Source organism: Elephas maximus, chromosome 8, assembly GCF_024166365.1.
Source record: "Elephas maximus indicus isolate mEleMax1 chromosome 8, mEleMax1 primary haplotype, whole genome shotgun sequence".
NCBI lineage: Eukaryota > Metazoa > Chordata > Mammalia > Proboscidea > Elephantidae > Elephas > Elephas maximus.
The window spans coordinates 14,255,313-14,274,429 of record NC_064826.1 but is presented as its reverse complement, the minus strand read 5'-3'; the positions used below and the strand labels follow the sequence as shown (position 1 = coordinate 14,274,429).

Sequence of the window (19,117 nt, the reverse complement as noted above, 5' to 3'; positions counted from 1 at the left end):
TGATTTCCTGTTCTAGCAACTGTCATGATACAATCTGAGGTCATGAGCCATTTTATTTATTTATTTGACCGCGTATTTTGCATTTATTGTTTCATTTTTTTCCCATTTAAAACAAGATTCTGAATGAGGATTTGTCCAAAAATTTAGGAGTTTTCAAAACTCGTTTTTATGAAGAAAGTCAAACATTTGGAAAAGAGAATAATTATAATGACTGCCTAACATCTTAATGTAACAGCTGTTAACGTCTTGCTATGTTGCTTCATCCAGTACTATTATTTTTACTATTTTTATTTTACTGGGTTTTTAAAGATAAAAATCTAGGTAGCATGACATTTCACTCCTAAATAGTGTGTATCTCTTTAAAATAAGGATATTTTCCTACCAAATGACAAACACCATTGTTGCACCTAAGAGGTTTAACCGTAATTTTTAGAAATCTGTAACATTTTCAGTTTTGAGTTCCAGCTGATGAGTCTGAATAATGTATTTAGTTGTTGATAACAGATTTAAGGCCTAAGCAGAAAGGAAGGAAAAATTTAAGAAGTGGACATAGAAAATAGGAGTGCATGAACATGGCATTGGAGAGAACAGAAAATGTTTAGGTTACTGTCAAAAAATGGTCTTGGGTTTCTAGGCATTTATACTAAATTCAGCTAGAATTTAGGAACTCCAGGTTCTAAGTATACCGTTGTGTTTGGGGGTTAACTGTAGATGAGTACATTTCTTCAGTTGTTTTGTATGTTTAAAATGTGAGTAGTTCTATGACATTAAGATGTTTTGAAAGAAAGGTACTTTATGTTCACAAAAAATTATTCTGTAATTGCATTTAATTGCTGATGACAAGCTTGAAAAACAATTTTTCATAAATAGAAACGTCAGGTTATTTTGTATTTGGAGGAATTGGATCAGAGCACTTAATTAGTTCTAGTCCATATGGAGTCTTTATTAGCTAATCCATATTGCCTGGAAGTCAAGAGATACATACATATATACATTTTTGGTTTTATTGTTTTTTTTTTTTTTTGTATTTCAGGTTGTCTTATCAAAGTTTGTTAGGCAAATGGGTGACCTGTTGCCTCCAACTATTTATATCCCTTATCTGAAAATGCTCCAGGGCTTGGCCAGTGGGCCCCAGTGTGCCCACTACTGTTTCAGCCTCCTCAAAGTCAACGGCAGCAGTCACGGTAAGGGGAGCCTGCACGTTGTCGAAGTTTGTTGTGACACTTTTGAGTGCAGTATCTCTTTGCCTGTTAAAGAATGTTGGTTATTTGTGGTAGGTTCTAAGTCATTTTTACAATAGCAGGGAAAAGAAGCATACTGGTGGCTTCCTGCATAGTGGTGCCTTGATTGTAGTCACACAGAGGGGGGAATTTTGCCATTCTGCTTTACAAGACACAGGTCACTTTAACAAATCACAATTAATACATATAAAATTCTAAAGACACATCTGGTGCTCAAAGCAAACTGTATTCTTGCTACATAAATTTGATTTCTTTCCTTTGTCTTCGTGAGTACTTTGTTTTTGAAATTTTAATACTTAGAATTTTTCTCCCAGGCCTCTTGCAGTTTGCTCATTTAATATTCAGACTTGGGACTGATTAAACTAAAAGCATTGCAAAAGGGAAGAGGAATATTCTTATTTTCATTTTCACAGGGAAGGAAACTAGGGTTTAGAAGTTAAGTAGTTTACCCAAGTTCACAAGTACTTGGGGAGCCGTGACTGGCACTGAGATGTGCCCGGCTCCGAGGCCGGGGTTTGTATTGCAGTCACAGTTTGCGTGTCTTGCATGCCACGCTTTTGCCCCCAGTGCTTGGCACGTGATGGTGAGTGCAGTTTACACACATAGATGGAGTTATCTGTTTGGGAATTTACACTCAACATTTGGGAATTATTCTGTATAGTTACTGACAGCACAGAGAACTCTTCTGGACAGGAAATAGGTAACTGACACCCGAAGTCATTTACCTTTATGTTTACTTGGGCACCACCTCGTTCTTAAAACCAGTTGCTGTCGAGTCCATATTAACTCATGGCGACCCGAGGTGTGTCAGAGTAGAGCTGTCCTCCACAGGTTTTTGTTGTTGTTGTCATTGAGAATATACACAAACATACATCAATTCAATAGTTTCTACATGTACCATTTAGTGACACTGATTGCGTTCTTCGAGTTGTGCAGCCATTCTCACCCTCCTTTTCTCAGTTGTTGCTCTCGCATTAACATAAACTCACTGCCCCCTGAGGCTCCTATGTAGTCTTTGGAGTTGCTGTTGTCAGTTTGATCCCATATAGATAGTTCTTCAGCTACGAGTTGGAATTGACTCCACAGGAATGCATTTGGTTTAAAAGAGCGTGATGCTCAAGGCAGGTCTTTTTAACTAGTTAAATGAAACTATTGTTTGGTTTTAAGATGACTTCAGGGGATATTTTTGGTTTAAGGTTTAAAGGTTATCTCGGAGCAGTAGTTTCAGGGGTTCATCCACCCTCCATGGCTCCCTAAAGTCTAGGGTCCATGAGAATTTGAAATTCTCTTCTGCATTTTGCACGCTTTGATCAGGATTCTTCTGTGGAATCTCTGATCAAAATATTCAGTAATGGTGGCTGGGCACCCTCTAGTTCTTCTGGTCTCCTGGCAAAGGAGGTTATGAAATGTGTAGCTAATTGCCTCCATGAACAACTGCCTCCATGGGGCTTTTAATGGCTGATTTTTTTAGAAATAGATCACCAGGTCTGTTTTTCAAGGCACCTCTGGGCGGAGCTAAACATCCAGCCTTTGGATGCTTTTAGCAACTGAGTGCTTTAACCATTTATACCGCCCAGGGACTCACAGCCCCTTCTTAACTCCAACAAAAGATTAATCTAGAGTTCTGGCTCCTGAGTGCATTCTAATTCATTTTCAGCATACTGCTTAACTAGACAAGATGACACTTATCTTGGAAGCACTCCTTATTTTGAAACATCTGAAATTGCTGCTCTCTCCTGGCAGTCATTGTAATAATTCAGATAGTATTATGAGCTCTCTTTTATTATTATAATTTGGAAAGCGAAACTTGATAGTTATCAAAGGTGCATCCAATTTGAAACTTGTACGATACCAAAACAACTTCATTGTTTTAAATTCATTTTCTTTCTTCATTTCCAAGCACGCGATTAGAAATTTTTGCAATGAAATTTTGTGTTTCTTTACAGTTGAAAACATTCAGGGAGCAGGTGGCAGTCCTGTTTCCTGGGAACATTTCTTTCACTCCTTAATGCTTTACCATGAGCACCTCCGGAAGGATCTGCCAAGTGCAGACAGTGTCCAGTACCGCCACCTGCCTTCACGTGGAATCACCCAGAAGGAGCAAGATGGACTGATTGCTTTCTTACAGCTTACGTCTACCATCATTACTTGGGTAGGTGACCCATCCATGGCACTTGAAAGGATAAGTTTTTCTGTATCTGACACTTTAATGAATCCCCCCAATTTTCTTTTAATGGTTAAAGTCTGTGAATGATGAATTTAGCATATACCTAGCATTCTGTACTTAACCTCTTTGTTTTCTTGACCTTTAGAAGGTAGAAGTTATGATAGTTTTGCTTGTTGTCTTAAGCTGAGCATGAAAATAATTGCCAGAGCCTGAAAGAAAACAAAAAGGCATGGTTTTCTACTGTATGTGTGGATTTGCTAGTGTGTGTACATGTATATACGTAAAGTATATTTTTAATTAAAAAGTTATTTACTGAATTTTTTTTCTTTCCTTACACCAAATCATCTTACCTGCCACTACCAACTTAGTTTTTATAAAAACACTATTTTCATTACATAATTTCCCTGCTTAGAAATCTCTTCTGGCTTTTTCTGTCATTCACTGGCGGAAAGCTAAGTTGCTTAGTCTGACGTTCCTTCTGAAGTGTAGGGATAGTGTCTTCCGACTTTTTGGTTTTTCTAATAATGCTTCATTACACAGCTCTAAACATAAAGTTATGAATTATTCACTGAATTAGAATGGAGTGATACTTCATACCATATATCTCTATTTTTTATCGCAGGAAAGAACAAGATACTTCTTTATCTTTTCATTTATACAATGTATTACAATGTATTACACTGTTCCAGAAATTATTTAAAATGCCTAGGTAAGATTTATGTGGCTGTGGCAGACTATTTGTCTTGGTTTGCATTATTTTTTCATACTTGGAGCAGTAAAAGTTATCCTACAAAGACTATTTCTCCTCCATTCTTTAATTTGGCTGAAGCAGTGAGTGAATTTCTTCTACTGGTGGACTTCATCAGTGAATGACAGGCTTATCTTTGTTGTAGTGTGTGGTAATAAACCCATGGGTACTCAGTGGAAATGTGATTTAGTTGATGGTTCCTGGCCACTTTTGTTACCCACTCTTGTGTTTTTCTGTTTAATTCTCAGAGTGAAAATGCTCGTTTGGCTCTCTGCGAACATCCGCAGTGGACCCCGGTGGTGGTGATTTTGGGACTCCTGCAGTGCAGTATCCCCCCTGTCCTAAAAGCTGAACTACTGAAGACACTCGCGGGTTTTGGGAAGTCGCCTGAAATTGCGGCTTCCCTCTGGCAGTCATTGGAATACACTCAGGTAGCATTATGAACACTGTTATTTTTATTATTGCAGATAAGCTTGGAAAATGAGCCTCGATTCTATCGTAGGTGAGTCCTGTTGGTGACTTGTAGTAAACTGTGTGGATTGTAACAAATTATGGATAACATTAGGAAGAATGGGAATTCCGGAACACTTAATTGTGTTTGTGGGGAACCTATACACAGAGGCAGTCATTTGAACACAACAAAGGAATACTGAGTGGTTTAAAATCAGGAAAGGTATGTGTCAGGGTTGTATCCTTTCACCAAACTTATTCAGTCTGTATGCTGAGCAAATAATCCGAGAAGCCAGACTATATGAAGAAGAATGTAGCAGGAGGATTGGAGGAAGACTTATTAACAACCTGAGATATGCAGGTGACACAACCTAGAAAGTGAAGAGAACTTGAAGCACTTATGAAGATCAAAGACCACAGCCTTCAGTATGGATTACACCTCAACATAAAGAACACAGAAATCCTCACAACTAGACCAGTGAGTAACATTATGATAAATGGAGAAAAGTTTGAGGTTGTCCAGGAGTTCATTTTACTTGGATCCACAATCAATGCCCATGGAAGCAGCAGTCAAGAAATCAAATGACATTGCATTGGGCAAACCTGCTGCAAAAGACCTCTTCAAAGTGTCGAAGAGCAAAGATGTCACCCTGAAGACTAAGGTGTGACTGACCTAAGCCATGGTATTTTCAGTCACCTCCTATGCATGCGAAAGGTGGGTGACGAATAAGGAAGACTGAAGATGAGTTGATGCCTTTGAATTGTGGTGTTGGAGAAGAATATACCATGGACTGCCAGAAGAACGAACATGTCCCAGAAAAAGCACAGCCAGAATGATCCTTAGAAGTAAGGATGGTGAGACCTCGTCTCAAGTACTTTGGACATGTTACTAGGAGGGACCAGTCCCTGGGCAAGGACATCATGCTTGGTAAAGTAGAGGGTCGTTGAGAAAGAGCAAGACCCTCAAGGAGATGAATTGACACAATGGCTGCAACAATGGGCTCAAACATAGGAAAGACTGTGAGAATGGCAGAAGACCTGGCAATGTACCGTTCTGTTATACATAGAATTGCCATGAGTCAGAACCAACTCGATGGCACCTAAAATCAACAACAATAGTACACCGTGAACTTTCCACTCAAATAGAAAAGTGAAGACTTTTGGACAGAGCATAATATCCTATACTGGTAGTCTTGGGTTTTTCTCTTTCATCAGTTGATAACTTCACTAGGTTGCTGGAGACTGGTTCTTCGTATAACTTTCTTAAGACCCTGGTTTTTATAGTCTAAGAATTCCTCAGTTCTGGCTTCAAGACTGGAGCTGTGGTGGTGCAGTGGTTAAGAGCTGGGCTGCAGTTTGAATCCACCAGCCGCTCCTTGGAAACTCTATGGGGCAGTTCTAATGTGTCCTTTGATGTCTCTATGGGTTGGCTTTGCCTTCAAGACGAGACTAATGAAAACCTTCTAAATTGTATCTGTACTCTTAAAATGTGGGAATGCATCCATGTCTTTTCTGTTTCTTTTCCCATATGAAAAGTGTGAAGTATCTCTGTATAGCTACACTTTGTCACTGGGTTGTTTCCCATCAAAGAGAAGGGATTTGTTAAGTTTGTACAGAAATTTTAATAGCAGCCTGGAGAGATTTTATTGGTGGTCATGAAGGCTCATTGCCAGGACCGTAATCTTGACCTTAGGCAAAAGCAGACACATGATGGAAGGGATTTCTGACCTGTGGACACTTAGGGAATGTACATGTGCTGACGTGAGAGGGAAAATACATGGGTTGATATGATGTGTGAAGCCTCAGTGAATTTTTAACTTTCTCTTTCTCTACTGGCATTTTTCTGTCAAGTGTAATTATTCTAATACTTGGTGAAGAAGGAAAATAAGGGTGTGATTTATCTCTAGGAGAGAGAAGTATCTCTAGGAAATGGCTAGGGGGAATATGTGTCTTAGAACATAAGAGAGCCAGCCTTTCTGATCCATTAGTCATGGTTAGAAGCAACCATTTTGCAGCAGTAAAATATTTTAGATTACTTTCTCACTTGTGGCTTAAAGATGTAAATAATACTTTTCAGGAACAAAATTAATACAGTTGGTGTGTGCTGAGAGGCTGTTGCTTTTGGATGAGAATTGGTCCTTCTCCCTAAACCATGATTCATGAGCCTGTCAGTACTCCTCCGTGTCCCAAGTGCTTGCCGGTGTTTCTTTGCACCTAAGATGAAACATGCTTGGGTTTAGACTTTTCTGTCCTTAGAGCAACGCTGTGGTTTTTAAAAAAGATCCTTCCTCTTAGTATCTTCCTGACATGTAAGAGGTGAAGTACCAAGACATTAAGGATAATTTATTACACCATAGACTTCTTAGATACCTGACAAGTGCAGGATGGAACACCTTAACTCAACACTCCTACCCACTTTAGGCAACCTATTCTGACTAAGTTTACATCTTGTTTTTTTGGTGCGAACAGTAAGGAAGGTTGTAAATAGACCAGTATCTTGAACACTGGTGCGATTTCACTGCATAAATCCTAGAATATCTGACTGAAAATTTGCTGGAAAAAATCCCCCTTGTATGCACTTAGAAAATACCAGTTTTCTGAATACCAGATAATTGACAGTTCATCTTGAACCTGAGGTGGGTGTTATCAGAGTCTGTCAGAGGCTCCTTGGTTGTCATTGCTGATGGTGTTGCTCTTAGGTGTGTGGATGTGGTGGGTGAGGTAGATGACTGTTACGTTGCAAAGCCGCTGCGTTCACTGATGGTCGAGGAACGCGTCTAACATCTCGTTCTTTTTATTTTAAGATACTGCAAACCGTAAGGGTGCCAAGCCAGAGGCAAGCTATTGGTATTGAGGTAAAGTTTTCCTTTTGATTTAAATGCTCTATTCATGTATTCTGGTACTGATAAAAACACTAAGAGAAATTATTCTTACCCTCCTATTAAAGTTCCTGTAATTTTCAAATTTAATGTATTTTTCATTGGAATGGTTTTCTGGTCAGTGTTGCAATGGAGATGAAACTCATAGCGAAAGGACCCAAAATACTTAAGGTTTCATAGTTGGAAAAGAATGTCCCACAGCAGACTTCCGAATGGAGAGTTCTTTGTTTGAACTCAGTTTAATTAGCTGCTTGTGTCAACCGGAAATAAGACTACTTGTTTTAGTTTATCTTTTCCTCTCTCTCTACTCTTCTCTCTTTTTTTAAAGAAAAATCTAAGGTTTCTGTTCTTTATTCAAAGTTGGGAACAGTATATGGGAATTTGACATTTTCCACTTGATAGATGCAGATTCACACAATACTTTTGTGTCTTCTCCTCTAAATAAAAATGGTAATATCTGTTATGTGTCTTTTGGTAATGTGATTTTATGGCAGTATTAACGAGTTAATGTCTGCAAAAGGCTGCGTACTTTATGGCTGATAGTTTTACCTTGCCAACTTTTCTTTGTCTTTATTTTTCCTTGGAAGGTTGAATTGAATGAGATAGAGTCCCGGTGTGAAGAATACCCATTGACGCGGGCCTTTTGCCAGCTGATTAGCACCCTGGTGGAGAGCTCCTTTCCTTCTAATTTGGGTGCTGGACTGCGGCCCCCCGGCTTTGACCCTTATTTGCAGTTCCTTAGAGATTCTGTGTTTCTCCGATTCCGCACAAGAGCTTACCGGAGAGCGGCTGAAAAGGTTATGTTTGGAGGAAAACTTTTTTCTCCTTATTCACTCACTGCTGCTTGTTCTTTTATTGAAGGTAGAGAGCACTTTACATCCATGTTAGCTTTTGAAAGATAGTAAAATTACTATTCTTAATTCTGAAATGTCCATGGTCTTATTAGTTTATGTGCAGTAAAAAAGAAACATGGGCATTGGTACTAAAGCAGTGACTTTTTAATTGGCATGACTTCATAGTCATTTAGATCTTTAATCAGACAAAGTGAGACTAAAATGGAAGCAAAGATATCAGACCTTTGCTGTTGGAGATGCACTGCTCCTTGTTGGGGTGTTGAGGTAAGAGATGGAGGTAGGCTTAAGCTCACACCCCTGTTTCTGTTGATTGGTGCTACTTCTGGGTTGTGGAGCCTTGGCCTAGTAGGAAGAGTGTTGTGATGTGTTAGGCATGTCTGCCCGGGATGGAGGCCGAGGGTGCCCTGACTTTTATGATGCACAGATTGGTCTGGTTGGAAGACCTTTACCCTGAGGTTATTGTAGAGATCAACTAATGTAATGCCAGTGTTACCGTGAGGCAGGTACTATTAATATTCCCATTTTACAGATGGAGGCTTAGCAAGGTTAAGGAACTTGCCTAAGGTCCAGGACCAGGATTTGAACCTAGGACTCTGATTCCAGATCCAAGCTCATAACCACTAAGCTATGTAAGAGACCCTTTCAGGTTCTGACGTAATGCACTTTAGTTTATAATACTGTTTGTTGCCTCACAGAATACCCATGGGTGTATCTTATGGTGACATTTCTGTTTTATTTTTATAGTTTGTTCTTTTTGAACCTGTTGGGTTTTTATTTTTTGTTTGTTTTCGTATTAATGATTATAAAATGATTATAAAAATAATGCATGCTGATTTGCGGCAATTAAGAAAATAAAATTCAAGAGAATTTTTATCATACACAACCCCATTGTGAAAGGTTAACTACCTTTTTCCTATGCTTTATTACATACTTTATTAAAATTGAGATAATATTTTTCCTATGCTTATATACTTTTTTTTATATACTTAAATAATATTGAGATAATTAGCTATATTAATTTGTATCCATTTTTTTCCACTTAACATAGTAGCGTAAGAATTTCTTTCATTTCATTAAAAATTTTTGAGAACAGTCTTAGTGGCTGCCTAACATCATTACTTGTATCTACCCTGGTGTATTTATTCCTTGCCCTATCACTCGACATAGTTTGTTTCTTGTATTTAGACACAAAAAACTGAAGTTTGTTCTTTGTCAATTGCTTTAAAATTTTTGCTTCCCCTGTTGTAGAAGTAAACACTGAGAGAAGTACACATTTTACTGAAGCCCTAGAACTGCTTGTTAACATGTGTTTTCTGATTGGTTGAAAACACTAACAGCAACCAGGCCTCATTACTTAAAGTAAATGTCAGATGAGTAATGATTCCTGATAGTTCTGACCTCCTCAAGAAAATGTTCCGTTTTTTTTTTTTCTGGTACTTTGTGTACTTGTCTTAAATGTCTTCTTTTCCTTTCCTAAGGAGGTCATTGTGACCTAAGTGTTTAGAGCTTCACACGGCCATGTTCTTTGTAGGTCTTAATATTTTTATCTGTGTGCATCTGTACACTTCAAGAGCTGCTATTGTCCCTGGCCACCCTGGATTTGAGTTCCACTCTGACGTATTGACCCTAAAAAAACTTCCTGACAATTTCGTGAATTGATTTTAGTGTTGAAAGTCATCTCAAGGCTCCACTTGTATATAAATGAGAAACTGAGAGTGATAGAGGCAGTATATATATTTATCAAACATAGTATCACTGTTACATGGTGATATGTCTTTTTTTATTTAAATAAATGGGTTTCCTGGACAAATTTGGAACATACAGGAAAGTAGAATACTTTAAAAAATAATAATTAAAAAATACCCAGTAATCTCAATTCCCAGACTCATCCTTGGTGAAATTATGGAAATTATGGTAATAATGAATTTAGAATAATAGTGGAAAAAACCATCCTGTACTCAATTACCCAAACCAGCCTTATTAAAAATCTATGCACTGGGTTTTTTAAAACTGGGTTTAGTATTACTGTATGGACAGATTTATTTGTTTTTTCCTTTGTCGTAACTATTTTTCCTTCTTGTTGCATAGCTTTTGAAAACCTCTTTAATAGAGAGGTGATAATGTGGTCATTTGGGCCGCACCAACCAGTGGGCTGTTGTCTGCTTGACTTTTTGATGACAACTATTGGGTGAGCACTGCTCTGGGAATTAAGGGATCTGGGCCCAACTTCCAGCCCATTTGCTGGCGAGCTTTCTGACCTTGGGTAAACCATTGACTGCTCTGAGCTTCGCTTGCCTTCACTGTAAAACAAGGGTAGTTAGGCTGCACGATGGTCACATCCTTTCCAGTGGCTTCTTATTGCAAGTGGGAAATATTACATACTTTGGAGAACCGCCCAAGTCTGATGTTGGTTAATTATAAATTAAATCCAACTAGATAATAAGTGCTTTAGATTTGTCAATGAAGCCCAAATACCTGCTTTAGAAATGTTTAAAAGCAATGCTTTTTAAATGTTTTATTTTGAGAAATTAGATAATTCATTATCCTTTTGCCAAAATACGTATATATTTGTCGTTTAGCGTAAATCACTAAAGTAGATGAGGGACTTCATTCATTTTCTGGAGGAAAAAGCGGGAGGGATGAAAAACCTGGCAAGGCTTGGGCTGTTACATGGTTATTGAAATATCGGTGTCTTTCTTAGTGGGAAGTTGCTGAGGTGGTTTTGGAGGTGTTTTATAAATTGCTCAGAGACTACGAGCCTCAACTTGAAGATTTTGTAGACCAGTTTGTGGAACTGCAAGGTAATTTAATTCTATCATTTTCAAACAAGGTGTCAGCTATTTAGAATGTTTGGAATTAGAAGTTAATCTTTTTTGTTACGTTGCCATAATTGTTTCCAGTAGGAGAAAGTAAAACTAAATGTTACTGAATGAAAGACCAAGGACCCTGCCTTACAGATACCTTAATGAGTTAGCATGTGGCGGGTGACTGTGTGCAGATCAGCCCTGTGGGAACTGCTGCTGCCTGTGATCCGTGTCGTTGTGTCCAAATTGAGACTCGCCTTCATCTGTTTAGATGCTCAGATATTTCATGTAAATCAAGTGTGTGACAAAAAGATGAGTTTGTCATTTCTTGGATATGCTGTGTTCCGTCCAGGAGAAGAAATCATAGCCTACAAGCCCCCTGGATTCAGCCTGATGTATCATCTTCTGAACGAGTCACCCATGCTGGAGCTTGCTCTGAGCTTGCTGGAAGAAGGAGTCAAGCAGCTCGACACCTATGCGCCTTTCCCTGGTATGTGCCGGGATGTCTTTATGATCGTAGACAGTTTTGATAATTTCATGTTTTGTAAACCGAGGGTTTGAGGTAGATCGTCTCTGAAGTTCTCTTCCACGGTGAGGTTCTCTCTGTATCTACAGTGGTGGCTTCAGTGAGTCACACGATGAAAATGTAAGTGAAAATAGACTGAAGCACAGAGACCCTCACTGGCACTGTCTCTCACTGCAGGGTCTTTTGTAGGTAATTACAATTACCTTTCTATCACTTCTACCATGCCTAACTTGAAATTTAAAATACTTGTTTTTGTTTTTCCCTGTGGTATTTATAAAGGCTGTCACTGTAGTGCCTGATACATAGCAAGTGTTCAATACATTTTATTTAACGTTATTATAACAACTAGTTACTAACATTTTTTGAGTGCTTACTATGTGTTTGAGTTGTCTGGGGTCACTATAACAGAAATACCACAGCTGGATGGCTTCAACAAGCAGAACTTTATTCTCTCGCAGTAGTAAACGAGAAGTCCAAATTCAGGGCACCAGCTCCAGGGGATGGCTTTCTCTCCCTGTGGGCTCTGGAGAAAGGTCCTTGTCATCAGTCTTTCCGTGGTCTAGAAGCGTCTGCACAGAAACCTCGGGTCCAAAGGACATGTTCTGCTCCCAGCCTCTGCTATCTTGGTAGTATGAGGTCCCCCCTCTCTGCTCACTTCCCTTTCCTTTTATCTCTTGTAAGATAAAAGGTGATGCAGGTCATGCCCCAGGGAAATTCCCTTTACATTGACTCAGGAATGTGACCTGGTAAGGGTGTTACATCCCACCCTAATTCTCTTTAACATAATCTGATCTTGCCTCATCAACCACAGGTAGAGATTAGGATTTACAACACAGAAGGAAATCACATCAGATGACAGAACGGTAGACAGTCATCTAATACTGGAAATCATGACCTAGCCAAGTTGACAGAGATTTTGGGGGACAGAATTTAACCCGTAATACTATGGATCTGGCTCTTTTACAAGCTTATTGCGTGTATTAACTCAGTCTACACAGAAGCCCTAGGTGGTAGGTTTTACTATTTCCACGTCACAGGTGAGGCAACTGATACAAAAATGGTTACACATCTTTCCCCAGGAAGTATCAGAGCAGCGATTTGAACCTAGGCAGCTTGGCTCCAGAGCCCAGGCTTTTTCCCACTGTGCTATGTTGCGTCTTCGTAAGGTGACTGTGCTCTAAATGAGAATAGACACATCCTAAACGCATGAACTGTAGCTGTGGAACCAGAACGTACAGATAAGAAACTGGGAAGAAATGAGCTAAAATTTTAAATTTGAGTGGTAGGATTATAGGTGGTCCTTGTTTACATTTCCCTTTACTTCCCAAATTTTCCACGATGAATATGTCTTAGTCTAAGTCAGGGATTCTTGTCCTTGGCACTGTTGGCATTTGGGGCTGAATAACCGTTCATTGAGTGCTGTCCTGTGCATTGTAGCCCTCTACCCACTAGATGGCAGCAGCAGGTCATCGGTTGTGACAACCAAGTGTCTCCAGACTTAGCCAAACGTCCCCTGAGGGACGAAGTTGCCCTGGTTGAGAACCAGCGTTTTAGATAACCAGAGAAGAAGTACAGAAGAAATGACTTGAGAAGCCATCTCATAAAAGTCATCTGGATCACAAAAATAACCTTTGCAAAGTTGCTTCTGAAAGTTTGAAAAATTGGGAGGCTTTTAAATGTAGAACATGTCCTTTATCTGGTTTCCATAAGAGTTGCCTATGAGTTTCTAAGATTATATAGGACTTTCTCATTTCATTTTTGGTTTATAGGGAAGAAACACTTGGAGAAGGCGGTTCAGCATTGCCTGGCCCTGCTCAATCTTACACTGCAGAAGGAAAATCTCTTCATGGACCTTCTAAGGGAGAGTCAGCTGGCTCTGATAGTCTCTCCTTTAGAACAGCTATTACAGGGAATCAATCCGAGAACTAAGAAGGCAGACAACGTGGTGAACATTGCCAGGTAAGGCACATCTGTAGGTAGAGAAATGATGACGTGTTCAGGTAGGCATTCTAGCTTTGATTTCCAGATCTGGTGCGATCCCTAGTGTGTTTATTTCCTGCCTTTGTTGGGGGCGGGCCTCATTCTTACCTTGGCTTCTCTAGCCCCTCTGATTTTAATTACCATGAACCTTATCATTTCTTTTCTTCTTCCTGTTTATTTTATGCCCTAAAAATGTCCAAGACTAACATGACATCATCTTAAACTTGTCTGTGTCCTGCAGGGAAATTGGATGTTTGGAAATAAAATTTTCGCTATGTATATCCTTTAATATTTTTGAATTTTATACCACATGAATGTGTTACTTACCCAAAACTAAATGAACAAGGTAAATGTTAAATGAATGAATAAACGGAAACATTACAATCGTTTTTTCTGTACAAAAGGAGAGTCACAGGTCGATTAGTCAGATTGTTCAGTCATGGCATTTCTGTATCAGTCGTGTATTTGCAGATTGAGAGAATGTATTTTTTTAGTAGTAAAGACTCAAAAATTTCCCCACGTTCCTTGATAACAGTTAGCTTTTAATTTGACCATAATCTTGTTCAACTAGTTAGAGATTTATAATGTACAAAGGACCCCAGGTGGCGCAGTGGTTAAGTGCTCGGCTGCTAACAGAAGGGTTGGCAGCTGGAACCTACCAGCCACTCCATGAGAGAAAGATGTGGCAGCCTGCTTCCGTAAGGATTATGGCCTTGGATACCCTCTGGGGCAGTTCTCATTGGTCCTGCAGGGTTGCTGTCAGTCAGAATCGACCTGACGGCAGTGGGTTTACTGTTGAAAAGATTCATTTTGCCTTTGTTTGTAATAGTAAAAAATGGGAATTCATATTTAATTGTAAAAAAATTGGAATCAATCTGATGATTCAATAGAAAATGGTTAAGTAAATTATGAATTGTTATATAGCCACTACAGCTCTTATTTTAAAGAGTTTTTAATAATTCGATCAGATATTAAGTAACAAAATAGAGGATGCGAATGAGTTAGAAGTGGCTCTCTGGATTGTGTGCTCGACGTTAATTTCTTCTTAATGCTTTCACGTGCTTCCAAGTTTTCCGTAATAAACATACTTGTGTCATAAAATTATTAGAACGTTTATCTATATGTAAACTTACAGGGAAGATTGAAACATTGTTCAATCAGTTTAGATTTATTCCTTATTGTTGAGTCTGGTGTATGCTTTGCTACTTAGCCACTAAATCAAGGATTACTGGCTGACGGGGCTGAAGTGCAGGCAGGGCTCCTGCATTCTGGCTGTATCTCCCTAAAGGACAGCCGCTTTCCCGTTCACCCAAAAGGGCCGTTTGGGCCAGGGGAAGCCCGGGTTCTAGGTGTTCTTTATTGTGAGTAGGCAGAACCCACTCAGTTTCCTCACCTTGTTCTTCAAATGGTTTCTCCCTTTAAAGATACCTCTATCACGGCAATACTAACCCTGAGCTGGCCTTCGAGAGTGCCAAGATCCTCTGCTGTATCTCCTGCAACTCCAATATTCAGATAAAGCTGGTCGGAGATTTCACACACGACCAGGTAACTGACCCCGTCATTGTCATCGTCGTTCTTGGGTGCGTTCTGCGCATGTGCAAAGTCACAGTGTCTGTGGAGGAATCATATTCTTGTTTGTGGAAAGGTACTAAGTAAATTTATGTACCAGGCCGTGATTTATATTTGAGGATAATACTATTTACAGTGGTAAGCGTGTGTGTGGCTGTTAGCCTAAGGGGACTGCTTGCTGCAACTCTTGGTACATTGAAGTGATTGGGTTCGTAGGTGCAGCTTCTGTTTGTGTTTTCTGTCTCTGTTTCCCCCTCCATCAGTTGCCTCTGTTCTAAGGGGGCCCCTGCAATTCTGAATGTGATTCACTGTTGTGAGTTACCTGCTTTTGTGGTTTTCTGGGGATCCACACCTGTGTCAGTTCATTTGATACTATGCTGTAGAGTGGGTTTTTTGGTTTTTTTCCCTTACAGTGCTACATCTAGGATCTGTTTTAAAAAAAATGTGTTGACTCAAAGTGTTTTTAGGTAAAAATCTTGATCTTTGAACTTCATGACTTTATGGAAGGCGAGATTATTTGAAATGTGGCAAAAACTTGCCCCCATCTCTCTTGCACTTTTCCAACCTCGTTCTTCACAGAGAGTGATTTTTTTTTTTATTGTGCTTTAGGTGAAAGATTACAGTTCAAGTTAATGCCTCATACAAAAATTGATACACATATTGTTTTGTACCATTAGTTGCAATCCCCACAATGTGACGGCACACTCCCCCTTTCCACTCTGGGTTTCCTGTGTCCATTCAACCAGTTCCTATCCCTTTCTGCCTCCTCATCCTGCTTTTGGACAAGAGCTGCCCATTTGGTGTTGTATATCTGACTGAACTCAGAAGCACAGTCCTCGTATGGTATTTTTTGTTTTATAGGCTGTCTAACTTTTGTCTGAAGAGTGGGCTTTGGGAATGGTTGTGGGTTCTGGGTTAACAGTACATCGGGGCGGCCATAGTTTCGGGGGTGTAGAGTGTTTTTAAGTGTTTTTTCAATTTATAATAGTTATATTTCTTTTCACTGAATAGCTACAATTGGGAATTCTGCTAGTTTTTCCCTCGTTATAGACATTTATCTCATCGTATCTTTATGTTGAGCCCTGCTGGCACAATGATTAATCACTTGGCTGCTAACAAGAAGATCAGCAGTTTGAACCCACCAGCTGCTCCTGGAAAAAGATGTAGCAGTTAGCTCACATAAAGATTACAGTCTTGGAAACCCTATGGGGCAGTTCTACTCAGTCCTGCAGGGCCACCATTTTTTTTGTCTGTTTGTTTACGTTGGAAATCACTGCTTTGGCTAGTGGAAGGATTTTACCGTTTACTCCTTCATAGTGTTTTAAAACTGGGACTGTTGTGGCATTTTGGGTGGGAGAGTTCTTCATTTTGTGTGTGACTGACGCTTAACAGCCCAGGTCCCCTGCTTACTATGTGTCCATGGGAACCTCCAGTCAAAATGCCCTGTGTACTCCAAGGGCCCCGTGGAGCGGTGGCACTTCCCAGGTTGAGGGCCACTATTTATAATAATATATGTACATCTAATCGGTGGCTTTTGGGTGAGCATCATGAAATCAGCCAAGAAACCAAGTGATATCTGTAATCATTGGACACTGAAGTTGAAGGTTTTCAGTTTGCTAACATTCATTTTAGTATAAATTATTATTACCAATTTTAGCATTCTGCTAAACTTCTAAAGAATATGAGGAGTATCCAATCTCAGCCCAGAAATATAAAACTGGTGGTAACACCTTTCTAAAGAGAGAAGATGAGAGTTTTGTCTTTTGTGTTAGTCAAGAGCTTATAGCACTGAGTAGCTAATGAAGAGGTCACGACACAGCCATTTAATGTTATTTTTAAAGTAGTTTGATTCTTTGGGAAGGAAAGTTAGGCAAGCAAGTTTTGAAACCAATTAAGTTTTGAAATCTTTGTTCCTTTAATTATTTCTATGGAGAATTAACTTACGGCGATTTAAGGAATTGATTTTTTTTCTATGAATTAAAAAAAAAAAAACAAAACTAAGGCCTAAATACTTTGTCTGGAGCACATTTGCCTTTTCTTTTTACAGATAAATGTTTATAAACGTACACCACATTTATCATAGTTTCTCTAATATTTGGAAACTTTTTATAATTTGTCATTTTCTATTTACATGATTTCAGAGTGTAAGTCAGAAGCTAATGGCTGGATTTGTGGAGTGTTTGGATAGTGAAGACGCAGAAGAATTTGTACGCCTAGAAGAGGGTATGCCTTAGATTAACATGCATGTTTTACTTTGTATAAATACTTGCTGTAAGGGAAAAAACTCGAAACTATTAACTATCTAGTGGTAATGTGAGAAAAATGGAGAATTTGCTAGAATAAATGTATAAAGCTTTTGGGAGGCATCTTTGAACAAATCGGAAACTAATTTAATGACTAATCAGGTAAACGGAAACTAAATAAAAAACACGGAATTTGAAATAAACGTTTTATGTTTTAAAATTTAGCTTCTACTAACTTTTTTATTGTTTTATGATTTCCAAATTAAGGATCAGAATTTGAAAAGAAATTAGCTGTAATCCATCATGAAACAAGAATCCACATCTTGAATCTTCTCATCACCTCTCTGGAGCGCAACCCACCGAATCTTGCTCTCTACCTGCTGGGCTTTGAGTTAAAGAAGCCGGTCAGTACCACAAACCTACAAGACCCAGGTACGGCCATAAGACACATAGGCTTTTATAAATACACATTTCCATATCTATATTTAAATGTTCGTTTATTGAATTCTGGGCCCATGGGGTAATACACTGAAAGAAGGAAATGGTACATGAAAGGTGATGTGATGGTCAGTCTTTAGGACTTAGGTCAAGACTGGACAAAACGAACCTTAGTCAAAATTAGTGGTCATTAATTTTCTGTATCAGAATTGGAAAGAATGTTTATGGGAGAGGGTGTGTTTATAGAATTTAACTTTAGTAAGGTAATTGAAGGTTTTTAATGCAGACATTGTTTAAAAAAAAAAAAAAACTGTTGGATTTCCTCTTGATTTTGTGCAGGAGTGCTAGGCTGCCCTCGGACGTGCCTCCACGCCATCTTAAACATCTTGGAGAAAGGAACCGAGGGGAGGACCGGCCCGGTGGCAGTGAGAGAGTCTCCTCAGCTCGCCGAGCTGTGTTACCAGGTAAGCGCAAGACTGCGCTGTGTAGACTCAGTAGAAGATGCTTCGCTGAATGCTTGAGTGCACTACAGACGAGTGGACTGAGCTGCAGTGAGTTCGTTTAGTAGTTGGAACGCAACAGTCACTTCCAGGGGCTTGGACATTCTCCCTTGTTATCCTCCTTTTTGCTTCTAGTAATTCTTTACTTTCCTGTCCTCTGGCAGTCCAGACAGCCCTTCTCTGTAAGCACGGCAGCTGGGTCTTCTTGTGCACCAAAATCAGCTCTCTTCCTCAACAGGGAGCAAACTTGCCGCGCATTTTAGCTTCATGTTACAGAATTTGATCCATTTCGGTAGTAGCAATCCATAGGCTTAATCCTCTCAGCAAAGGAGGTAGGCAGGTGAAGTGAGTGAGGGAAGCCAGGTTGAAGCCCAAAAGGGAATGGAGAGAGGGAGAGGGAGGAGAATCCGGCCACCAGAGAGCACATGCCAGACAAGTCATGACTGTACCAGCAACCTACCTGTTTATAACATATGCCCTACTGGCACAACGGTTCAGCACTCGGCTGCTAACTGAAAGGTTGGTGGTTCCAACCCAACCGATGGCTCCATGGGATAAAGATCTGGCAGCCTAAAAAACCCTTATGGGGCAGTTCTGTTCTGTCACATGGGATCACTATGAGTCGGAATTGGCTAGACATAATCCAACAACAATAATGTGACCTTCCTACCCAAAATGTGGTCTGTAGACCAGAATCTTCAGCCTCACCTACTTGGGA

The 19,117-nt window shown here is 39.5% G+C and overlaps 1 protein-coding gene across 1 annotated transcript in view; it reads left to right on the top strand.

Moving 5' to 3' along the window:
- The window catches only part of NUP205 (nucleoporin 205), a 76,604-nt gene that overhangs the window by 21,645 nt on the left and 35,842 nt on the right, over positions 1-19,117 (top strand). The window contains exons 11-22 of the mRNA XM_049893499.1: positions 1,034-1,184; positions 3,188-3,393; positions 4,405-4,587; positions 7,411-7,461; positions 8,073-8,282; positions 11,041-11,140; positions 11,496-11,633; positions 13,439-13,628; positions 15,074-15,194; positions 17,360-17,441; positions 17,729-17,893; positions 18,239-18,363. Coding sequence (XP_049749456.1) covers positions 1,034-1,184; positions 3,188-3,393; positions 4,405-4,587; positions 7,411-7,461; positions 8,073-8,282; positions 11,041-11,140; positions 11,496-11,633; positions 13,439-13,628; positions 15,074-15,194; positions 17,360-17,441; positions 17,729-17,893; positions 18,239-18,363 — 1,722 coding nt within the window. The remainder of the gene's footprint in view (positions 1-1,033; positions 1,185-3,187; positions 3,394-4,404; positions 4,588-7,410; positions 7,462-8,072; positions 8,283-11,040; positions 11,141-11,495; positions 11,634-13,438; positions 13,629-15,073; positions 15,195-17,359; positions 17,442-17,728; positions 17,894-18,238; positions 18,364-19,117) is intronic.